Below are 20,422 nucleotides of genomic sequence, written 5' to 3'. Positions count from 1 at the left end.
ACGCACGGGTGTGACGCTCGTGATCCTCCTCCTCTGCAGGGGTGCAGGCGGGGGTGGCCCGCGCTCGCCCGCCCGCCGGCTCGCCCGCTCACCCACTTGCTCGCCCCCCGCCTGTTTGCCTGCCGGCCCGCCGGTTGGCTAGCTGGCTCGCTGGCCCACCTGACGGCCGGCCTGTCCATCCAGCCACTGGCCTCTTCATTGCCCGCCTTCCCGCCGGCCTACAGTGGCCGCGGCTGTGCGCTTGCGCCGCTGCGTCCCCGGGAGTGTCAGTATCGGGAAGAGCGGCGGCGATGCGCATTGAGCACGGCGCCGGTGTTTACCGGCGTCGACGTCTCGGTTCGTGCGCCAGCGCTCTCAGCGGCGGCGTGCCTGCTGCCCCCGCTCCTTTCTCCAGCAGGCGTCTGTGCCAGCTGGTCACCGCCCGGGGGCTAAGGACGTCCTCCCCCCCGAAAAAAACAACAAAAAACCACAAAAACAAACAAACAAATAAATATTTAATTAATTAAATTGTGTAGAAGCTGCGGCTGCCTGTTAGGTGCCTGCCTCTGTTCCCGGGCCAGGGCGCCCTCGGCTGAGGGCGCCCGCGCTCAAGTGTGGCTCCCTTGCCACACCTCCTGAGCACTGATCTCCTATCTAAACAGTAGTAGTGGCACTCCCATCTTCTCAGGCCTTTTTGTCTCAGTCTTGAACTCGTATCTGCAGATCTTGAAGACTGTGGGGTGGCTGCCTGTTGCCCAGGGCCCAGTTGCTTTTCATATTTCTTCGGAGAAGAGCTGTAGCTCCGTGGTAGAGCACCTGCTTTACATGCAGAAAGTCCCAGGTTCATTCCCCGGCTTCTCGGCCCTAGCTTTGTGGTCTGGAGGTATATGATGCAGGGTTTCTGAATCTGAGCAGGGCTGGGCGGCTGGGCCTGGTCAGTAACTGAATAGGATACTGCCTAGGAACCCGATGTATACCACCTTGAATTCCATGATATAAGAAAGGCATGATATAAATTACATTTCAGCTAGGGATGGGAAAGCCGCCTATCTGAAACCTTTTAGCTTAACTCACCTTCTGCATCATGCCTCCCAAGAAGGGCCAAGGTGATAAGAAAGGGAAAGGGAGGCCTCGCCCCCCCTCCCCAAAAGACCGCTGCCAAGGCCCGATTCTGAGTCTGATGAGGACGCAGACCCGGTATTGGCATCAAATCTTTCTCGTTTGGAAGCTGTTGAGCGTTCCTCAGGGATCCCTCCCCCTCCCCTGGCCAGGCCTAAAAAACCCTTGGTGGCTCAGCCCAAGCGAACGTGACAGCAGACCTAACGCTCGCTGCTTCTTTCTATTTCAGCTCGCCTGGACGCTATTGAGGCATCCACCTCCTCTTCCTTGGCTCTTCCGGAAGGCTCACCACTAGGGATGCACGAAAGTCACTTACCTGGTCTCGCAGCTTGCTTGCGGTGGGGGGGAAGCTCTTCGCTGCTCCCCCCGAAGTTCAGGCCAGGGGGGGAGGATTCCCTCCTTGCCCGGCCAAAATTCAGGTGGCGGGGGAGGCTTCCCGCCTCACCCGGCCGAAATTCAGGCCGGCGAGAAGCGCCCCATCTCCCCGGCCGCGAACTTCGAAAGAAAAAAAAAATGCCCCTGTGATAGGCTACGTAACGATTAACGTAGCCTATCACGGCTAGATCTGCAAAGTCAGCCGTGATAGGCTACGTTAATCGTCACGTAGCCTATCACGGGTGACTTTGAAAAAAAAAAAAGCGCGTACGCAAATGGCAGCCGCCATAGGGAGCCACCATTCGCGTTCCTTATTTGGTCCCTGTAGTCTACGTAAAGATTTACGTAGACTACGGCAAAAATAAGGGCAACGCTATTTTGGGAGAGATGGGAGATGGGAGAGAATTTATCCCCGAACAACCTTCGGAGGACCGAATGCATTGGCACTCGGCCCACCGAAGTTTCGGGGAGAAATTCTCTCCCATCCCTACTCACCGCCTTCAGTGCAGCTCCTCCCTTCTGTGGCCTCATCCTCCCCGGATGCACAAGCAGCAACATCGTTTTTTTCCAGCTGGGGATCAGAGCACGCCCACAATGGATACAGCTCGTCTCTGGGTTCAGTACACCTGGACACCATTGAGGCCTCCACCTCGCCTTTGCAGGTTCACCATGGCAGCACTCCACCACTGCAGGCAGTCCACCTTCCTGCGGCATCTCCGTCAGCAGAGGTCCAAGCAACATCATCCTCCTTGTGGTTTTCACCCAGGCGACACACCACAGCTGGAGGTGGTCCGCCCTCATGGGCATCTCTGTCAGGGGCGCTGCAAGCGGTATCGTCTCCCTTGCTCCCGGGGACTCGGACACGGCTGCTCTGGATATGGGTGAGATGACTGCACCTCGCCCCACTTGTCCAGATGGGTGACCTTCAGGGCCGTGGGGTTGCCGCCTTAGCTTACCTCCCTGGGGCAGCTGTCCCTCCCAATGTCATCTCCCTATACGACATCCGGGCCACCTGCAGCTCCATCAGTCACACCTCACAGTAGCCCCAGCCGCTTAACACAGCATCTTACAGGGTTTTGCTCCATTAATTTAGGATCTCTTGCCTGCCCCTACCCACTCGGGCATCCACATAAGTGGCATATCAGATCCCTATGCGAATATGGTGAGTTGTAATACCACCAGGGCTTCTCCTTCTCGTAAGGGCTTTCACCTGAGGAGGTGTGTGACTGGCTTATGTCGAGGCCTTGAGCAGAAAGGCCGCCATTGCCCTTCTCTGCTCAGGGACCTGTTGGACGAGGACCTTTCGCTCCAATTTTGACTTCTTCCCGGCCGGGTTCGGCGACAGATCTGGCAGTGGCCACGTTCACCAGGCTGTCTCCCGCACTGGCCCTCGGCCTATGGCGGGTCCCCTGCTTCAGCACCATTATCTATTCTGGGAATACAGCCCCAAGGGCACATACTCCCAGGACATGTGCCGTTCCATCATGAGTGCTCCCTTGTAGTAGTCAGCACTCATGCACCTCTTGCCCAATGCCTTGGGATGGTAGGGTCCCCCTTGGAAAGGCCGAGGTGGTAGGAAGCTCTGGTTGGCCCATGCCCGGTTAGGTTGCGCCGCTACTCTGGCTTTAAGACGATACCCCAACTGGGGGAAAGCGTCTTAACATAAAACTCGGTTTTATGCTAGGTTCTAGGACCCCTCCCCCCTTTCTCTAGGTCAACATAGGCCATCCTTACCTCGTAAGCAACATTTCTCATTGCCAGGCGTCGACATGTTCTTGAGAGGTTAACAAGGCAGTGCTAGCAGAAGGGTTTTAGCCCCCTCCCTTTTTTCCCCCGCTATTTAATCCAGGGATCTCCCTTCTCGAAGGGTACCCAGGAAATCCTCTAGGGAATTTATCCTGATTCGTAACCTCTCTTCCCTGAGGGCCAGTCTGTTAATCACGAGATCCCTGATCATCTGTGCTTAGTGCGATACACCTCTTCGATGAGGCAGCTGCCTTGGTCTGGGATCCCGACCACGGGTCCCTGATGGGCATGTGCTTCATGGAGTCCAAAGACATTGTCAATGTTCTGACCTAATGCAAGTATTGCTCCCCTTTCCTGTTACCTCGGTGTCCCTTAGCTCACAAAAGGCTGAGGGCCTGTTTCCCACATCAACATTTGGTGAAGCCAATCAGATACCCTTAGGTGTTATTCTCACCTCCCTCAGGACAACTTTCAGGTCCTTTAGGCACAGCTCCAAGCAGTTATACATCTTCCTAGGGTTTTCCTTTGGGGGGGGCATGCAAGATATTGTAGGGCATCTTCTTTTCACAGTTTGGGTAGCGGCCCCTGACCATGCCTTCTCGCGCCGGCTCAGTTTGGGCAGTGCAGGGACTGTGGCTGCCGCACCATCGAACCAGGATCACTATTGCTGTGCACATGTATCCATGTGCATGGCTTCAACTTAGTAGGGCTTTAATGGCACCTCCTTCCAGAGGCGTGAGCCTCTCCTCAAAACCGGACTGCGGATTAACATGGTTCCGCTGCTACCCCAGGGGGTTTCAGACTCTTAGGGCAGGTCCGATCGCGCTGTGGGGAGTGGACTGTAGAGTGGAGGCTGCCGCCGCCAAGCACATTTTGGATGACCTTATAGCCAAGTCAGTAACACACACCCCCCCCCCGGTATGTCAACACGACCACGTTATTCATTCTCCACCCTCCTGAAATCGGAGGGTCATGTCATGTGTCAGTGTGTTCTCGCTCCAGAGTCAGTGTTACAACATCTGGTTCTGGGTCCACCATGTGCCGGGTTAGGCAAACCCAATTCTCATTGCCTTGTCAGGAAATTAGGTCTACGTCTTCCGGGCCTTAACCCCCGCGGGTGCTCCATTCCCAGATCCTATCCTTGCAGTACTATGGGAGACCGGGATACTGAAGCCAGGCATGCCATTCTGCATTCCATGGCTCTCTGTACAGGAGCCACCTATGACAGAGTAGGAAGGGTGTGCCGCGCATTAGGCAAAGCATCAACAATAGGATTCATGGCCCTTACCTCTAGATCATGGGCTGCAATTTGTGCCTCCTTAAGGAACAACAGACTATCTGGGATCATAAGTCGCAAGCTGGCCATTTAGCCTTCCGGCCCACAATGGTGGGATTCACTGACTTCATGTCAGATTTTAGGTTTCGGTGTGCAATATAGGGTTGGGCACAGATGTTGCCTGCTTTAGTAAATTAGCCACCCTCTCTCTCCGGATACCCCTTTCGGGCTCCGGGGGTAATGGCCCTCCATTTGAGCTTTCCAGTAAGACGTTTCCCTGTCCCACGAAGCAGCCTTAATGGCCTTCTTCAAATCCCCCCCCCCTTAGGAATTCAGGGTTGGTCTGGGCTCCCAAAGCCGACTTGTCCTGGAGGGCCTTGATATGCTTCAAGGTACAGGTCTGGCCCAATGTAACCCATTTACATATTTGGTGATCAAACTGATCGGTATGGCAAGGGCACGGCAGTGGCCCACGGCCAAATGCAAGTCAATGGATTATGCCCCGTCGGCATCTTATGGGTTTTATGGAATGCTGCGGGTCTGAGGAGGGGCCTCCGTTATATCACTTCAACAGCTTACTGTTGACATAAAGGCAATTTGGGCAGTTTCTACATTAGCTCTACCCCGCTAGGCCTAGGTAATTTGCAGTTCAGAACCCACTGTTGTTACATTGAAGCAGTCCCCATGGTAGCCGCTGGAGGTTTCTCTCTCAGGCAGGTTATGGCATTTGAAAATGGGGGCTTCACAGCGTTCCGACCTGCGTTCACGAGTTGTCCGCTTCTTCCTGACACAATTTTCACTTTGCTTGCCTAATGTGCTTCTTCCTGAGACCAGCAGACTCGTCGTACGCCGGTACGGGTGCTCTTACATGGGCACGTTATGATGTATGGAGCTGCACGAAGGGCTTGTATGTCATCTTCAGACTTCAGCTTCTGTCACCCCATCACATTAAAATCCAGTGGCTTCACAGACGTGGCATATGGTGGGAATCCCCTTCTCACTCTGTTCCACCAAAGTTTGTCAATCTTCCTCCGCAGGTCCAGGTGCTGCACGTTGAGAGGAATGACTTCGGCTGTAAGCCAGGCGAGGACCTGATCAAACAGGCCTTGGTTGAGATGCAGGTGGTCCGGCACACCTGGCCGGAAGTAGCCTATTGCTGACCTCACTGCTCCCATGGATCAATGGGAAGGAATGGAATGATGTTGCCAGTGGCAGGGCACGTCCAAAAATGCACAGAGAAATGGCTTATGGCCTATGCGAATGAGGTGATGGATGCACCACCTGCCAGGGAATTCTGTGGACATGGAGGGAGCATTACAGGACGGACGGTGTCCGCCTGTCTCATGTGTAGTGTATAACATATTTCTGTCTGATCTGCAAAGGGGCCTGCGGGAAGTTCTTCTGCGCAGGTGGGAGGAGTTTCACAAGCTCTAGGCTTGTGACTCCTGTGGCGGCTAGGACGGGCAAAAACAGGAAAGTAGGGATGGTGTGCATGCAGAGGCACCTTATGGTGACAGGTGATGCCTGAAGCCCCCCGAACGGGTTGTGCGGCTCGGCGGGGGGATAAGGGTTGCCTGGGAGACCAACCCTACTCACTCACCCAGGTGTTGTGCGGCACCGGGTTGGCGGTGACACTGGAAGGTCTACCTCCCCCAGAAGGGGCAATCCCGAAGGATGGCGAGATCACCACCACCCCTCAGGCTGGGTGTGTTTTCGCCCAAGAAGTGCCAGCTAGCTGCTGACACAGTTAGATGCCCATCCTAGTTACCCCTTTGCAGCTATTTCAATAAATGTGGCCCAATTTTCAACCCAAGCTTGTTGTCTGTGTCTTCTTTAACCCATCTCCGCTCGCAATCCCAGTTTTCATCCAAGGCTTAAATAGTTCATTTTCCTGGTGTCTAAATTGCAGTTGTGCTACCACGGAATTTCCCTAGAAGTTATGTGTATGTTTTAATACTTACTTGTTTTAGCTAAGTAGATATGCCATGGTTTTCAGAAGCTTATGTGCATTTGGATTGATCTGAGGTTCCCCTCCCCCACTTTGCCAAAGATACTCTATTGCCAGTGTCAAAAAAAAAGCTCCTTTCGATGAATGTCTTTTAGAACATGCACAAATTTGTATATGCATCTAGGGAGGACACCTGGCAACACCTTCATGAGTAGTATCCATTGCCAGCCTTACACTCAATAATGGTGTGATCCAGTCTGAGGCTGACGAGTATCCAACGCAGGTAGGCCTGAGAGCAGAAGCGATCCTTGCCTCTGTGCTCAGGCTGCCCTACATTTTCACTAGATGGGCCATTTCTCCAATTAAGCAATGGTGCTCCTGAGCAGGAGGGAAGGAGGCCGGGGCAAACACAGGAAGCTGCATCACACAGCTTCCCACGTCTCCTCCCCTCCCCACCCCTGGGACTGCCCCCTATTCGCCATCTCTGTGCTCCCTTTCGGATTGCAGAGATGTAGCCAGAACCACGCTGGCTACAAGGGGGAAGGGGAGCTCAGTTTCTGGGCTCTGAGGTCAAACCTCTGCTTTTGACCTTGGCTCCCAGAAAACAAACAATCCTGCCCCCCCCTCCGCTATCTAGGGGTAATAGAATTGCTCTCTAAATTAGTTAAATCCTGTTTTAAAGGCTTTTAATTTGGTGTCCAGATATAATTCATATAACAGGATTGTTTTAAGGATTCCTTGGACAATGTATGTGAAGCAGATGCAAACACTGTAAGTTACTTTAGAAATGCTAACTGTTATGTAGATGCTATTAAAGCAGCTGGCAAAAATGTTTAGAGGACTAAATATCTACCATTTCCACATGGCTTTGGCTATGTACTCTTTGATAGAAGGAAATGCAGAGTGGTGACAATGTTCATTACAGGCAGTCCTGCCGGTCGTACAGAACCTCCTAAAGCAATGTCAGAAATCATCCATTTCAACCAGTTCCACCATTGAGATTGCATCTGACTGACTGGTCTGCATGAAAAGCATCCCCAGAGGAATTCCTTGCCAGCTTTGCTGAAGATACTGCGCTTTGTGGCTGGGAGAGGCAAACTTGTGGCCCTCTGGATGATTTGATCTACAACTTCCATCATCTCTCATGATTGGCTATGCTGGCTAGGGCTGATGGAAGCCGAAGGCTGGACCATCTGGAGAGACAGAACTTGCTCATCTGTACTCTATGAGGAACTTACCAACAGAGCAGAGGCCCTGAAGACCTCAACCACCAACCTATTTCATTTTCTATTTGTAACAAACACCTAAAATACATTCCTCTGTTTCATGAGAGTGTCTAATTCTGTGAAGCAACAATTGTTTACAGTCTTGCATCCAACAGACATCTTGTGGGTGTAGGAACCTCATTGGCATTTTCTTCCAGAAAAATAATGCCTGATACCAAGATGCTGATGGGATTTGCTTTCAACAATAAAACAACCCTAATGTGGATGCAGAAAAGAAGTAGTTGACTGCCCCCAATACTGCAAATATGGTGAAAAGTATAACGTAAGGAAAAGGAACTAACCAAATTCATCCATATGAAAACATGATGCGATTTGCTTTCAGTCTGTCCCAATACTAACAAAATCTCTTGTATTAAAATTTGAGAATGTGGTGTATTCCTTGTTATTCAAGCTACATATCCAAATTATTAAAAAGTAATATTAGCATGGTACATTATTATAACCTAATACACCTTACTAAAACCTTTTTGTACAGTGGGTTGTTTTGTCTCACTCTTTACCTTAACTGAAATGATCAGACATGAGAGCAAAGCTGCGGTTGTCATATATATATATATATATATATATATATATATATATATATATATATATATATTCTTTGTCCCAGTGTTGTTCGAACCATATCCAAGCACTCTGTGGATCTCAAAAACCTATGATAAGAAAGTCCCATAAATTTTCCAGCTTACCTGGGGCAGGAAATGCATGCCAAGACAACATAAAGGCAGCTGTTTAAAAGTTGTTGACCTCATGTATTCTTTACAACACAGGGGGATGTCAGTTCTCCCCCTCTTATTTCACAGGGATTTTCTATGGTGCAAGGGGCCAAAAAAATCAGCTGTGCCTTTCTTACGGGAGATTATACTAGAGACAATATTGTTACAGGCAGCATTGAAGGAGGATTAGAGATCTCAGATAAGTCATGCAATGTAGAATACTGCTGCTACACATAATTGAGAAGAGCAACCAATGTTAGTTTTTCTTGTATGAGAAATCTCTTTCAGTTCTTTTTTCTTCTTATTTTAAACAGGATTTACCCAGTTTGCATTTTCTGGAGGAAACACATACTCAGATACAGTATGTAGAAGTCTGTACATTTTCATGCTAGAAGAAAAAAAAGTTCACAATTTGATATGAACTCAGGTCAGAACGAGCTTTGAGATGAAATTTGAATAATTTGGGCAAGCTCATGTTTTGCTGTTTTGCACATCTCTATTGTAAAGTAAAGGAGGGGGAGATGAAATGCATTACCCTCTGTCAACTAGTTTTAAATTTGATGTGTTTGGTTGTCATTGTAAAATACAACACAACAGAACAACAACCATCACATGATGATGACCTCCCAAGAACTGTAAATCAAAAGCAGATGTCAACTCAAGGTTTTTTTTTTCTGTTGTTTCATACATATTTTCAATGGTAAACATGTTTTAATTAGGTTTTGACTATGTTTGGGGGAGGCTATGCCAGGACTGTGTTATTGCAGGAAGAATTCCAGGAGCAGCAGAGCTGAAATAATGCCATGCAATGTTGTATACTGAATGGATGGATGGATGGATGGATGAATACTTTATTTAAAGTCAACTGACCACCAGCAAAAGATACAAACATGCATAGCAATGAAACATGTTGTTCCACATCATAAAATTAAGTAACAGTGCCATAGAGCATCTAGTTAAAATAACAATGTTCGAAATCTTAGCAACTCGCTCGGCAATTCATCTGTTGGATCCTTCGAGTAAGATTCACCTAAGAGATTCTTAAGACCAACTAGGAAAAGATTGAGTAATTGGAAGTATCAGGGCATATCTGACCCCATGATAGTAACAGCAAATGAACAAAACATATATTCCTGATTCTACTCCAACATTGTTGCGAGGGCAATGTCTCTCCTTTACCTGTGTTTTGGAATATCTTCCAGTGAAGAGTTTAGAGGGTAAAACATTAAGCCAGGCCAAAGATCGCTTCTGCTTCTACATATAATTCAGGACAGGAGAGCAACCAGCGTCCCATCAGAGATAATCATGGCTGTAAGAAATTGTCTAAGATGCTTCAGCTGTCCTTATTGGTTTATTACATGATATGTATCTTTTATTGCAGTGTGATGCCAAAAAACTACCAGCTTATCTTAGCCTTGGTGTTTGCTATAAAGGAGATCAATGAAAATCCCACAGTCTTACCTAATGTCACAATTGGGTTTCACATCTATGAGAGCTACTGCAACCCACAAATAACTAATGTGGGCACCCTTGGTCTGCTTTCTACACCGCATAGATTCTACCCCAACTACAAGTGTGATGTGCAGAACGAGTTGATAGCCATCATTGGGGGAATGTACCCTCTCATCTCTCTTGAGATTGCCACAATCTTGGAGAATTACAAGATTCCACAGGTAGGTTTGTAGACATGAGTTCGTATCTTCATTCCAAAATGGCAGAAAGAACAGGCCTTTTGAGGCATTTATGCAAAGCTTTAGAGCTGCAGGCAGACAAGTTAGGCAGTCACTATTTCTGCAAGGCAAAATTAGTGACTGTTTAATTGGTATTTGGTCCGAAACATGAGAGGGAACCCAAGGCAAAGAAATCAAGTGTTGATATTTGGCACTTGACCACTGTGAATTCCATAGCTGCCACTTTCCTCTGGTGTTTGACCACTGTGCCCCCGAGAGAAGAGACAGTTAGGCAGAGATTGAGTCTTTGGCAGCAGTAGGCACCCCAGCACCCAACAGAGTGGGAGAGAGGCTGGTTTTGCTGACGTTTGTGCACTGCAACCCCCTGAGTTAATGGAAAATATATGTTCTATATATTTTAAATTGTTTTATTGTGTGCTGTTTGGTTTTAATTTTTGTGAACCACCCAGAGAGCTTCAGCTACTGGGTGGTATAGAAATAAATAAATAAATAAATAAATAAGAAGAGAGAAAGAGAGAGACTGACTCTGTAGCTGGCATTTGCCTGCAAGTCTCCATAGCTGGAGAAAGAGCCATGGCAGGCACAGTTTGGAAGACATTTGACTGTGGCAGTTCCCCTCTCCCCCATATATGCAGGATCGGAAGGCAGATTAATGCTTGCAGTTCCCTCAACACCAGCACCTAGAATCTCCTAAGTATTAGGAATGGTAACCAAGCATATTTCTTTAACAATCATTATGCAATCTCAACCTAATATTTTGTGAATTATTCCCTTGCATAAAGATCTTAATTTTGTTCTCATTTTTTAATTTTTTTTCTCTAGTGGTGTTTTTTGCCCTATCCCAAAGGCATAGGAACCAGGTTACTGAGTTTCTTTGAACTATGGAGGGTTTATTTTGGGGACACAAGTTAAAGATATTATACCTGAGGAGTATTCCTTAATGCTGAGGTCTAATTAGGAACTTTAGTAAAAACTTCCCTTCCCTTCCCTTCCCTTCCCTTCCCTTCCCTTCCCTTCCCTTCCCTTCCCTTCCTTCCCTTTCTTTTCTTTTCCTTTTTAAAAGCAGTATAGGTTGGATAACCCATTGCATCTGGTGAAAGTAATGGGATAACAAACTTTTGCTTGGCCAACTCCAGATGTTTTGGACTTCAGCATTCATCAGCCTTGGCAAGCATGGCCAATCATTAGGAATGCTGGTAAGTGTAGTCCAAAATATCTGGATCACAACATGTTGGGAAAGGCTGACATATATGATTCTCTCACATATGGGTTTTAGAACTACATTCTTTGACTGCTGCACCATCTGACATGGGTCTGTCAACTTTTTTTTTGCCTGTGGGCGTACTTCGTAGGGATGTCAGAGAATTCCGCCACAGATCTCGGTGAGGCCGAATGCCAGTGCATTCAGCCCCCTGAAATCCGTGGCGTAACGAAGCCCCCCACCCCGTGAAATGGGCCCGAAACGGAGCACCTACCTGCTGCCATCCACGCTGACTTGCAAATGGTGGCTGCGGCTGCGGCTGCCATTCGCTTCTTCCATGTAGCTGTGATAGGCCACGTAAGTATTTACGTACCCTATCACGACAAAACTAAGGGAATGCAAATGGCGGTGGCTATGGTTAAATATTTACGTAGGCTAAAATGGCAAAAAAAAGGAATGCAAATGGCGGCCACCGTAGCTGCAGCCATTTACGTTCGCTGTTTTGTGAATTTTTTTTTGCCACGATAGGCTACGTAAATATTTATATAGCCTATCACAGCAAAATACAGGGATGCAAATGGCAGCGGCTACGGCAGCCCCCATTTGCGTCCCTGGAGGCTTCCCAATGGCCGGATGTCCAGCTGCGGGTGGCCCTGGCCAGCGGCTCCACAGAATCTCTGCAGAGTGGAGCCGGCCAGAGAGAATTTCGGGGGGAGGGATGGAGCGCCTCCCCCCAACCACGAATGTCACCCTTTGAAAAAGTAATTGACTTTTGTACATCCCTAGACTTGGTCATTTGAAAAGCCGTCCTGGGTGCCACTTTAAAATGCCTGCCATTGGTCTGGTTAGCCACAAAGGACAAATAAATGTCTTTTACTTGTCCTTTGTGAGTACAAGGTGAAATCTGAGTCCCAACACACAGATGAACTCCTCTGAGTGAAGTTTTTTGAGCCAACACCTATTCCTTCCATTTTTTTTCCTGATGTTAATCTGCCATCCATTTCCCATATTCCTTTTTCTCTCACACCCTGGATCACTACCTGAAACTCTGACTGGGCTTGCACTACACCCCAATCCACACTTAATGATTGAGAGTGGACTGTTTTTGAACCGTAGGCTCTCTGTTGAACCGTGAGTTACAGTGTTTTCTGAACCCAGGACATTTTCTGCAGAGTGACTTGTTAACCATGCAGTGTGGCATATTTTTTTCTTGAAAAAGCCACCTTCAAAACCCCTGGTTCATTTTTGGGTTCACAGATGAACTCATCCACTGTAAAAAAAAAAAAAAAAGGCAAACTCCACGTTAGGCATATGTAGAAAAGGAATTGCTCTCTTTATGCACATACCCATGTGCCACAGCTTAGCAGACAGCAGTAACAGGGGCCCCATCTGAACATCTGCAGCTCTGCATTTACAAAAGGATTGTTTCAAGCCACCCTGCAGAAAATGTCCTGGATTCAGAAAAAAAACATCCCGTTCAACAAAAACTAGGGATGGCGGAGAATTTCTCCCCAAAACTTCAGGGGGCCGAGCACCAACGTGTTCAGTCCCCCAAACAAGTTTTGGGGAGAAATTCTCCGCACCCCCCCGCACCCCGCACCCCCCCCGGGACAGGACTTACCTTTGCCAAATGTCCCTCCCGGCGGCGGGTCCGGCCGGCGGTTTGGTGGGTGTTCATGCGGGGCGGGAGCGGCAGCCGGTCTTTTGACCGGCTGCTGCTGCCGCCATTCCAATAAAAGAAAAAAAAAAAACGCCCCCGTGATAGGCTACGTGACGATTAACATAGCCTATCACGGCTAGATTTGCAAAGTCAGCCGTGATAGGCTACGTAAATCGACACGTAGCCTATCACGGGTGACTTAAAAAAAAAAAAAAGCGCGTACGGGTAATGGCGGCCCCCATAGGGAGCCGCCATTCCCGTTCCTTATTTGGTCGCTGTAGTCTACGTAAAGATTTACATAGACTACAGTGACCAAATAAGGAAGGCGAATGGCGGCTCCCTATGGGGGCCGCCATTAGAGTACGCGCTTTTTTTTTTTTTTAAGTCACCCGTGATAGGCTACGTGACAATTAACGTAGCCTATCAGGGCTGACTTTGCAGATCTAGCCATGATAGGCTATGTTAATCATCACGTAGCCTATCACGGGGGCGTGTTTTTTTTAAAAAAAAAACTTTGGAGTACCCGGCCGGGCGAGGCGGGAAGCCTCCCCCCCCAGCCTGAACTTCGCGGGGGGAGCAGCAAAGCGCCTCCCCCCCACCGCGAACAAGCTTCGATGACAGGTAAGTGACTTTCGTCCACCCCTAACAAAAACCCACACTGAACCACTGAGTGTGGGTTAGTGTGTCATGTGAACAATTTCCCTCTCTCTCTCTCTCTCTCTCTCTCTCTCTCTCACACACACACACACACACACACACACACAGAGGCAAGGACCCCTTGTGCCGATAATGCATACATACCTGCAGAGACACAAGTCTTGCCATTCTCCTCTTCTCTGCAACCACATGAAAAACCATAATCACTGCCTTCCAAGATCCCTCCAAAATCTCTCCTTTCAGAATCATCTCAACACCTTTATCACCCCCCATCCATTCAATCACACTGGTGGCCACAGGCAGCACATTGCCAACCCCCAATCTGTGGTGCAGCTACATAATTTTGAAACCTGGTCTTAATGTTCGTATATGTGGGGGGATGTTTCTGTGTGTAGTTGTTGTTGTTTTGACACCCATGATGGTTAAACAGCACACAGCTGACATATCTCTTCTTCCCTCCTCGCCTTTCCATACTTCACAACTAGTTCTACATTTCTGGTATCTTAGTGCAAATAAAACAAAAAACAAAATCCTATTTACCAGCCCTTGGGAAAACAAATATTCTGAGCCTGTGCAGTTTTGCATGTTAAACTCACTGAAATCATAGCAGGGGCAAAAATGGACTTTGCTTCTGCTACCCTGATGCTAGACACATTTGCTTGGGAATGCGCTCCAGTTTGTTGTAAAACAAAGAATAATATATTTCAATGAAAAATTAGTAACATGAGCACCTGTCCTGTCACTGCCCTCCAATTCCAAAATGTTATAAAATAAGAAGACAGGATGCTGTACAAGTGGCATTGAAAGTTGGTTGGCTCAGGCATGCCGATACCTGCCCAGGACCTGATGCAGGGTCTGCTTCCCAGTGTCCCCATCACCTGCTGCTCTCTGAATGGTCATTTGGGAGGGGGGCTGGCACTTAGATGCCAAGTCTAACCCTAGCTGCACCACGGCCCCCCAATCTAATCAGAACAAGCCCTGAAACACAGATATCAATAGCACAACCCCCGAACTGTTAAGAATGCACATTTTCTGCAGAGTGACTCGTTAACCATGCAGTGTGGCATATTTTTTTTCTTGAAAAAGCCACCTTCTATGATATAATGATGGTAGTCATATGTTCAGAAACTGAGCATGACTTGAAGCATTCCTAAATATCTCTAAGTTTCATTAAGTGGAAGTTATGTTAGATCAATAATGTTCATAAGAAATCGAAGAAACAGCTATGCTAGAAATCGTACAAAAAAGATTAAAACAAAAACAAAAATATTTCCCACCCATGGCTTCCATTCTTTCTACCAGATATTCCCAAATAAGGCTCATCAGTATATGGGGATTGTCAAGTTTATTGTCCATTCATAAAACACATCTACATTCTATTTCAGCTCACTACTGGACCTTTTTCCCCAGCATGGGGTGACAAATCTCTATTCTGGTATTTATACCAGATGGTCCCAAACGATGCTCATCAGTACCAAGGGATTGTCCAGTTACTTGTGCAATTCAACTGGACATGGATTGGGCTCTTTACTGTGGATAATATCCATGGAGAACGCCGTTTGCGGAAATTACTGCCAATGCTTTCACAGGGAGGCATCTGTGTTGCCTTTATAGAAAAAATCGAAGCCTTCACAGAACGAGGAGAAAAGGCAGGGTTGCTGCATAATGAATGGGATGAAAATTCAGTTTTCATCGAAACCAAAGCCAATGTGTTTCTTTCTGATGCAGCAAGTGCATCAATAATTAAAATGAGCTTGTTTCTTCAGGGGGCAGTGCTGGGTTCACCTATAAGTAAGGTATGGATTATGACAACATATTGGGATTTCACAGTAATCACCACTGCAAAGGGTCATGATATACAATCCCTCCATGGCATGCTATCCTTTGCTATTCACTCAAAGGAACCATTAGGATTCAGGCAGTTTCTTCAGAGTGTAAATCCTTCCTGGGCAAAAGAAGATGGCTTTATCAAGGTATTCTGGGAGAAGGCCTTTGATTGTTCATTGAAAAAATCCTCTGAGAGTGGAGTATTCCAGAAAGACTGCAGTGGAGAGGAGAAACTGGAGAGCCTTCCTGGAACTTTCTTTGAAATGGGTATGACTGGTCACAGCTACAGTGTTTACAATGCGGCCCTTGCTGTGGCACATGCTCTACATTCCATGCATGTCTCAACATCCAGACACAAATTACGGGGGTCTGGAAGAAAGCTGCAGCCCTGGAATGTGCTAGTCTGGCAGGTATTTTCAATCGAAAGCACGTCTCTTGTATATGTTTATTGTTATTAGAATCAAGACAAATATAGTCTATATTACAATGCTGTGGAGCTTTCAGCTCCACAATTAATCCTGTTAGGAATATGATTGATTTATTGTTAATTACCCTCGACATTTGGGTTTGGGTGAAGTGAAAGTGATAAAGAGGTGGACAGTCTCTGACCACCTTCTGGCTTGGTGGCCCTCCATCATCTTTTTACAAGAAACATTTAAAGCAGGAGAATGAGAGAGAGAGAGAGAGAGAGAGAGAGAGAGAGAGAGAGACTTTAACTCATTTACATGATGGTACCCATTATAGAGTGATATGGATAAGCCATGCCAGAGGCGTTGCTATTGTTATAGCAAAACATGTGATATTAAGGGCAAATAAAATAAAAAGGGGCTCAGAGGGATGATGTTTGTTTTCAGTGGGAAAAGTAGAAGGTAATCCCATCACATTAGCTGCAATATATGCACTTAATGTGCACCGATGTTCTTTTTTGGCCAAGGGTTTTAAGGAAGCTCAGTTTGCAGATCTGGTCACAGCAGGTTGTTTGAATGTGGTACGAGATGTGGATTGGGACAGGAAGTCCAGCTCCCACTTGGAACAAAGTCAGGGAGCAAAAACCTTGGTCCTTCCGTTACAATGTTTCTGTTCGATAGTTTCCTGGAGATGTTTTAATCTGGGAATTGAGGATTTCTCTTATTTTCCTTTCTCCAGTTTAGAGTATATTCTGGTCCCTCCCTCATGGATCCCCAACCTCACTCATTCCAACATTCTCCCCGAAATATTGTCAGACCATGCTGCAATTGAAACAGACCTGTTACTAAATTCTCAAGGGCCATACTGCAAATATGGCATTTAGATCTAGGTCCAACAACTTCCCACATTAGCTATCAAGCAGGCCATTGAAGGATATTTGAACTGAAATAATATACCCGGCATGGCCCCTAAAATAATCTGGGATGCCATGAAGGCTACAATTGGAGGGGTCTGCATCGTTTAAAGTGCAAAATTAAAGAAACGTATGGACCTGATTAAGCAGGACTTATTAAATGACATAGCAGCCCTGGAATCAACGCAGAAACAAACTGGTCTGCAAAAGTATTAGGGACTTGCAAGCAAAAACAAAAGAACTGGAAAGTTTAGATCCCCAATCCCTCTTATACCTAAAACAAAAATTCTACTCCTTTGGTAACAAGCATTCAAAAATGCTGGCTAGAGTGCTTAAAATGAAACTAATGAAATCTAAAATATATTCCATAAGTAGAAATAATGGCACCTTAACAGTTGATCATATGCAAATCAACTCCCTCTTTGCATATTTTTTTATGCTTAGCTATATCATACAATTTCCCCAAGTGTTGATCTTATAACTTATGGCTTCCATATAAAAACAAAGAAACACCTATGACCAGGGACATAAAGAAATGGCGCAAGGTGAACCTTTCAATTTTAGGTTGAATTGTTGCAACTCAAATATCCATGATGCCTTTTTAAAAAATTATTATTGTCAAAGGAAAGGTTTTGCATCTGTCGAGCCACAGAACACTGTGGCAGGGATGGCGCAGCTGCCCAGCTGGCAGATTGTAGATGCTGCTGGGGACTTCCTAGCACCTGCCCCAGGGCCTCCCTGACTGTGCTGGCTGTGGCGGTCTCATGTGTGGCGTTGGAGAACCCTAGGACTAATATCCTGGTTGCCTTGAACATACACGGTGAGATAGACTCAAACCGGTGAGATTGACTAGGGCTGGCATGGTGCCCAGCTCAGTCCCGGATTCCGATGGACTCCACCTCACTCCCACCCCAGACCATGCCCACTGAGCCTGCTGAGCCCCTGCCCAGACTTGCACTCCCCATTGCCAAGCCGCCTCACCTATCCTGAGCTGTCCGCAAGCGCCGGGCGATGCCGTGGTCCCTATTTTGCAATGGAGATGTAAATGGGCCATTTAGGCCTGTAATGTTGCATAGATGGGGCCTTTGCTTCTCCCATTTGTGCAATATTAAATTCGTGGAAGTTGCTGAGTCACCACTTCGTCTGCAAATGGCCACTGTGGGAATGACGGGTGCTTGCAGACCGCTCCGGAAAGGTGCAGGCAGGTCAGGAAGCAGGTTGTGAGTAGGTCCAGCAGCCCCATCCCTCCATCCCTACACTGGGGTAAAACATTTAGGAAGCAAGAGTGAGACGTAGCCAAAATAATGTCAACATATCTAGGCTAGGTGCTTGTCAATGTAATGGTGAAAATCGTTAACTGCCTGTTAGTATCTTTTCCTCTTTGAATTTAGCCCCATCCCTTTCTAAGGGGCATGTCATTCAACAACAGCGCAGGAGAGACAATACAGTTTGATCAAAATGGAGATGCTGTCACAGGATATGATGTTACCAACTGGATAATTTTCCCAAATCAATCTTTTGTGAGAGTTAAAGTGGGAATGTTCAACCCACGAGCTCCCCCCGGAAAAATGTTGACCGTCCATGAAAAACACATTGTGTGGCCTAGGATGTTCAACCAGGTGAGACTGGAAAAAGCATACAAGATGGAGTAGAAATAGTGTGGTTGTTTACAAATATTTTACATCACCTGTCATGTTCAGCATACATAGGTAGGAGGCAAAAATAGAGCTGCAAAAGGAATTAAAGAGGCAGGGGAGTGCCCCTTTAGTTTAGGTGAGTCACACAACACACACAGAAGTTCCACCACTATAAGCTCAAAATTGTATTGATTATGAAAATGACACCACTTGAGATGATAACTAAAAACCTGGTTTCCGTGTTCTACCTTAGGAGGTCTACAACTGCACAAACGTTCAAATAAATCTGATTAAAGTTGTCACTGGTACAGCTTGTGAAACAGGGCTTAAACTTGGCACACGTATTTATTTTTCCCCTCAGTTCCAGTATTGCTTATCATTCTTTCCAATTTCGGTGAAAACGCCTTTACTCATGCTTGCTGAAGAGGTGTGCTTCCATTGGTTTGGTGATGTTCTGAGCAGTGGCTTAAAAATATTAAGGTTTTTCTGTCCCATTATAACCTAGGGCAGCTAATGCTGCAAAGCTAGCTGTGTCATGCATGCTCAGTGGCATTCTGAAGCTAGAATGCTTCAAGTACATCAGGGTTTTCAAAGGGTTTTGCAGAGGAAATCAATGGGATTCTGTGATCAGTGCTGATTTCTTCAGTTATGGGATGTGACCCCACAACGGCAGACTACACAATATACATAGATTGGCTCTAGTGAGGGGGTGCTTACGTGGTCTTTAAACCATTGACCCCCCTCTCCTATTGTCTCAATCTGAATCAGTTCACCATGACTCCATTTTCCATTGCCCAAAAGTAATGTACTTGCACAGACCTTTCAGGACATTTGTGCACAATTCTGAAGGATTAACTGGGAGCCAGACAATATGTCTGTGGTGCCCACATCCCCATGCCTATATCAGCCTTGCACACAGACAAGGGAATACAGGAATAGGGCTTCAGATTCAAACAGATTCCTTCTGTCTGCCATAATGCTTCTATAGAATGTTGCCCACAACCCCCCCCCCACCTCTCTCTCTCTCTCTCTCTGTGCCTTGGCCTCTTTCTCTAACACACATGCACACGCACACACACTTTTCTTGAACTGCTTGGCAAGTTCAGGCTTTCTTCAAGAATATTCAAATATTTGTTCCCCCGAGGGTTCTCTCCTAGCTTGCAGAGCTGATGTATGTGCCTGCCATAAGTATATATGTATGATAAATGCAATGTGTGCCATGATCACTTTGTCACTTGCAAATCATAGTTTGTTTTGTTTCTTGCATATGTTTGTCAGATTACAACAACAACAAAGCTAAAAGAAAGACTCCCAATTTCCAGCCTGACAGGGATGGCTGTTTTGGCTCAACCCTAGCACATACATGCACCTAACACATATACTCACTGGCACAATACAAAGGTAATCTGCATATTGTAAGGAGTACCACACAGACACACTATGGATGCTCGTGATACACAAACACACGTGTAGACACATACAGTGCAGAAAAACATGCATGAGGGCTAGGGATGGTCTCCTAGAAGTGTTTCATGCTGTTCACCAGGAAAATCTTTCACCCTGGCATGGGCTATGATGGCCTACACCTTGTGTTGGGATAAACAGACAAATCATTCTGGATGCTGTTGGGGACTTCACAGCCTGCTGCCCAATGGCCTCCCTGGCTGGCCTGGCTAAGGTGATTTCACATGTGGTGTTGGAGAACTCTACGACTATTATCTTGGTTGCCTTGAGCCCCTGCCCTCACTCGCACTCCCTCCATGCCCGCCAAGATGCACTTTCATACCCTGGACAGTCTGCAAGGACCTGTCGTTCCCATGGTCACAATGTTGAGAAAAAACAAAGAAACACTGGTGACTTGGGAACTTCCATAACTTTAATATTGAACACATAGTGACCATAAAGACCCAACCTATGCAATATTAAAGAATCACAGCAATATTATATGATCTGGTGGTCCCTGTAGTCTTGAAGGAGGTGGGGATG

The 20,422-nt window shown here is 46.9% G+C and overlaps 1 protein-coding gene across 1 annotated transcript in view; it reads left to right on the top strand.

Annotated features, from left to right (window-relative positions):
• The window catches only part of LOC146341767 (vomeronasal type-2 receptor 26-like), a 37,663-nt gene that overhangs the window by 12,368 nt on the left and 4,873 nt on the right, over nucleotides 1-20,422 (top strand). Inside the window, exons 4-6 of the mRNA XM_084807665.1 lie at nucleotides 40-336; nucleotides 2,567-2,635; nucleotides 9,876-10,115. Of these exons, the coding sequence (XP_084663791.1) occupies nucleotides 40-336; nucleotides 2,567-2,635; nucleotides 9,876-10,115 (606 nt within the window). The remainder of the gene's footprint in view (nucleotides 1-39; nucleotides 337-2,566; nucleotides 2,636-9,875; nucleotides 10,116-20,422) is intronic.

This window comes from Heloderma suspectum, chromosome 6, assembly GCF_057233095.1.
Source record: "Heloderma suspectum isolate Gila_16-S chromosome 6, 16-S_ref, whole genome shotgun sequence".
NCBI classification, from domain to species: domain Eukaryota; kingdom Metazoa; phylum Chordata; class Lepidosauria; order Squamata; family Helodermatidae; genus Heloderma; species Heloderma suspectum.
The sequence above is the reverse complement of the archived record's forward strand: the minus strand, read 5'-3'. Positions and strand labels throughout refer to the sequence as shown.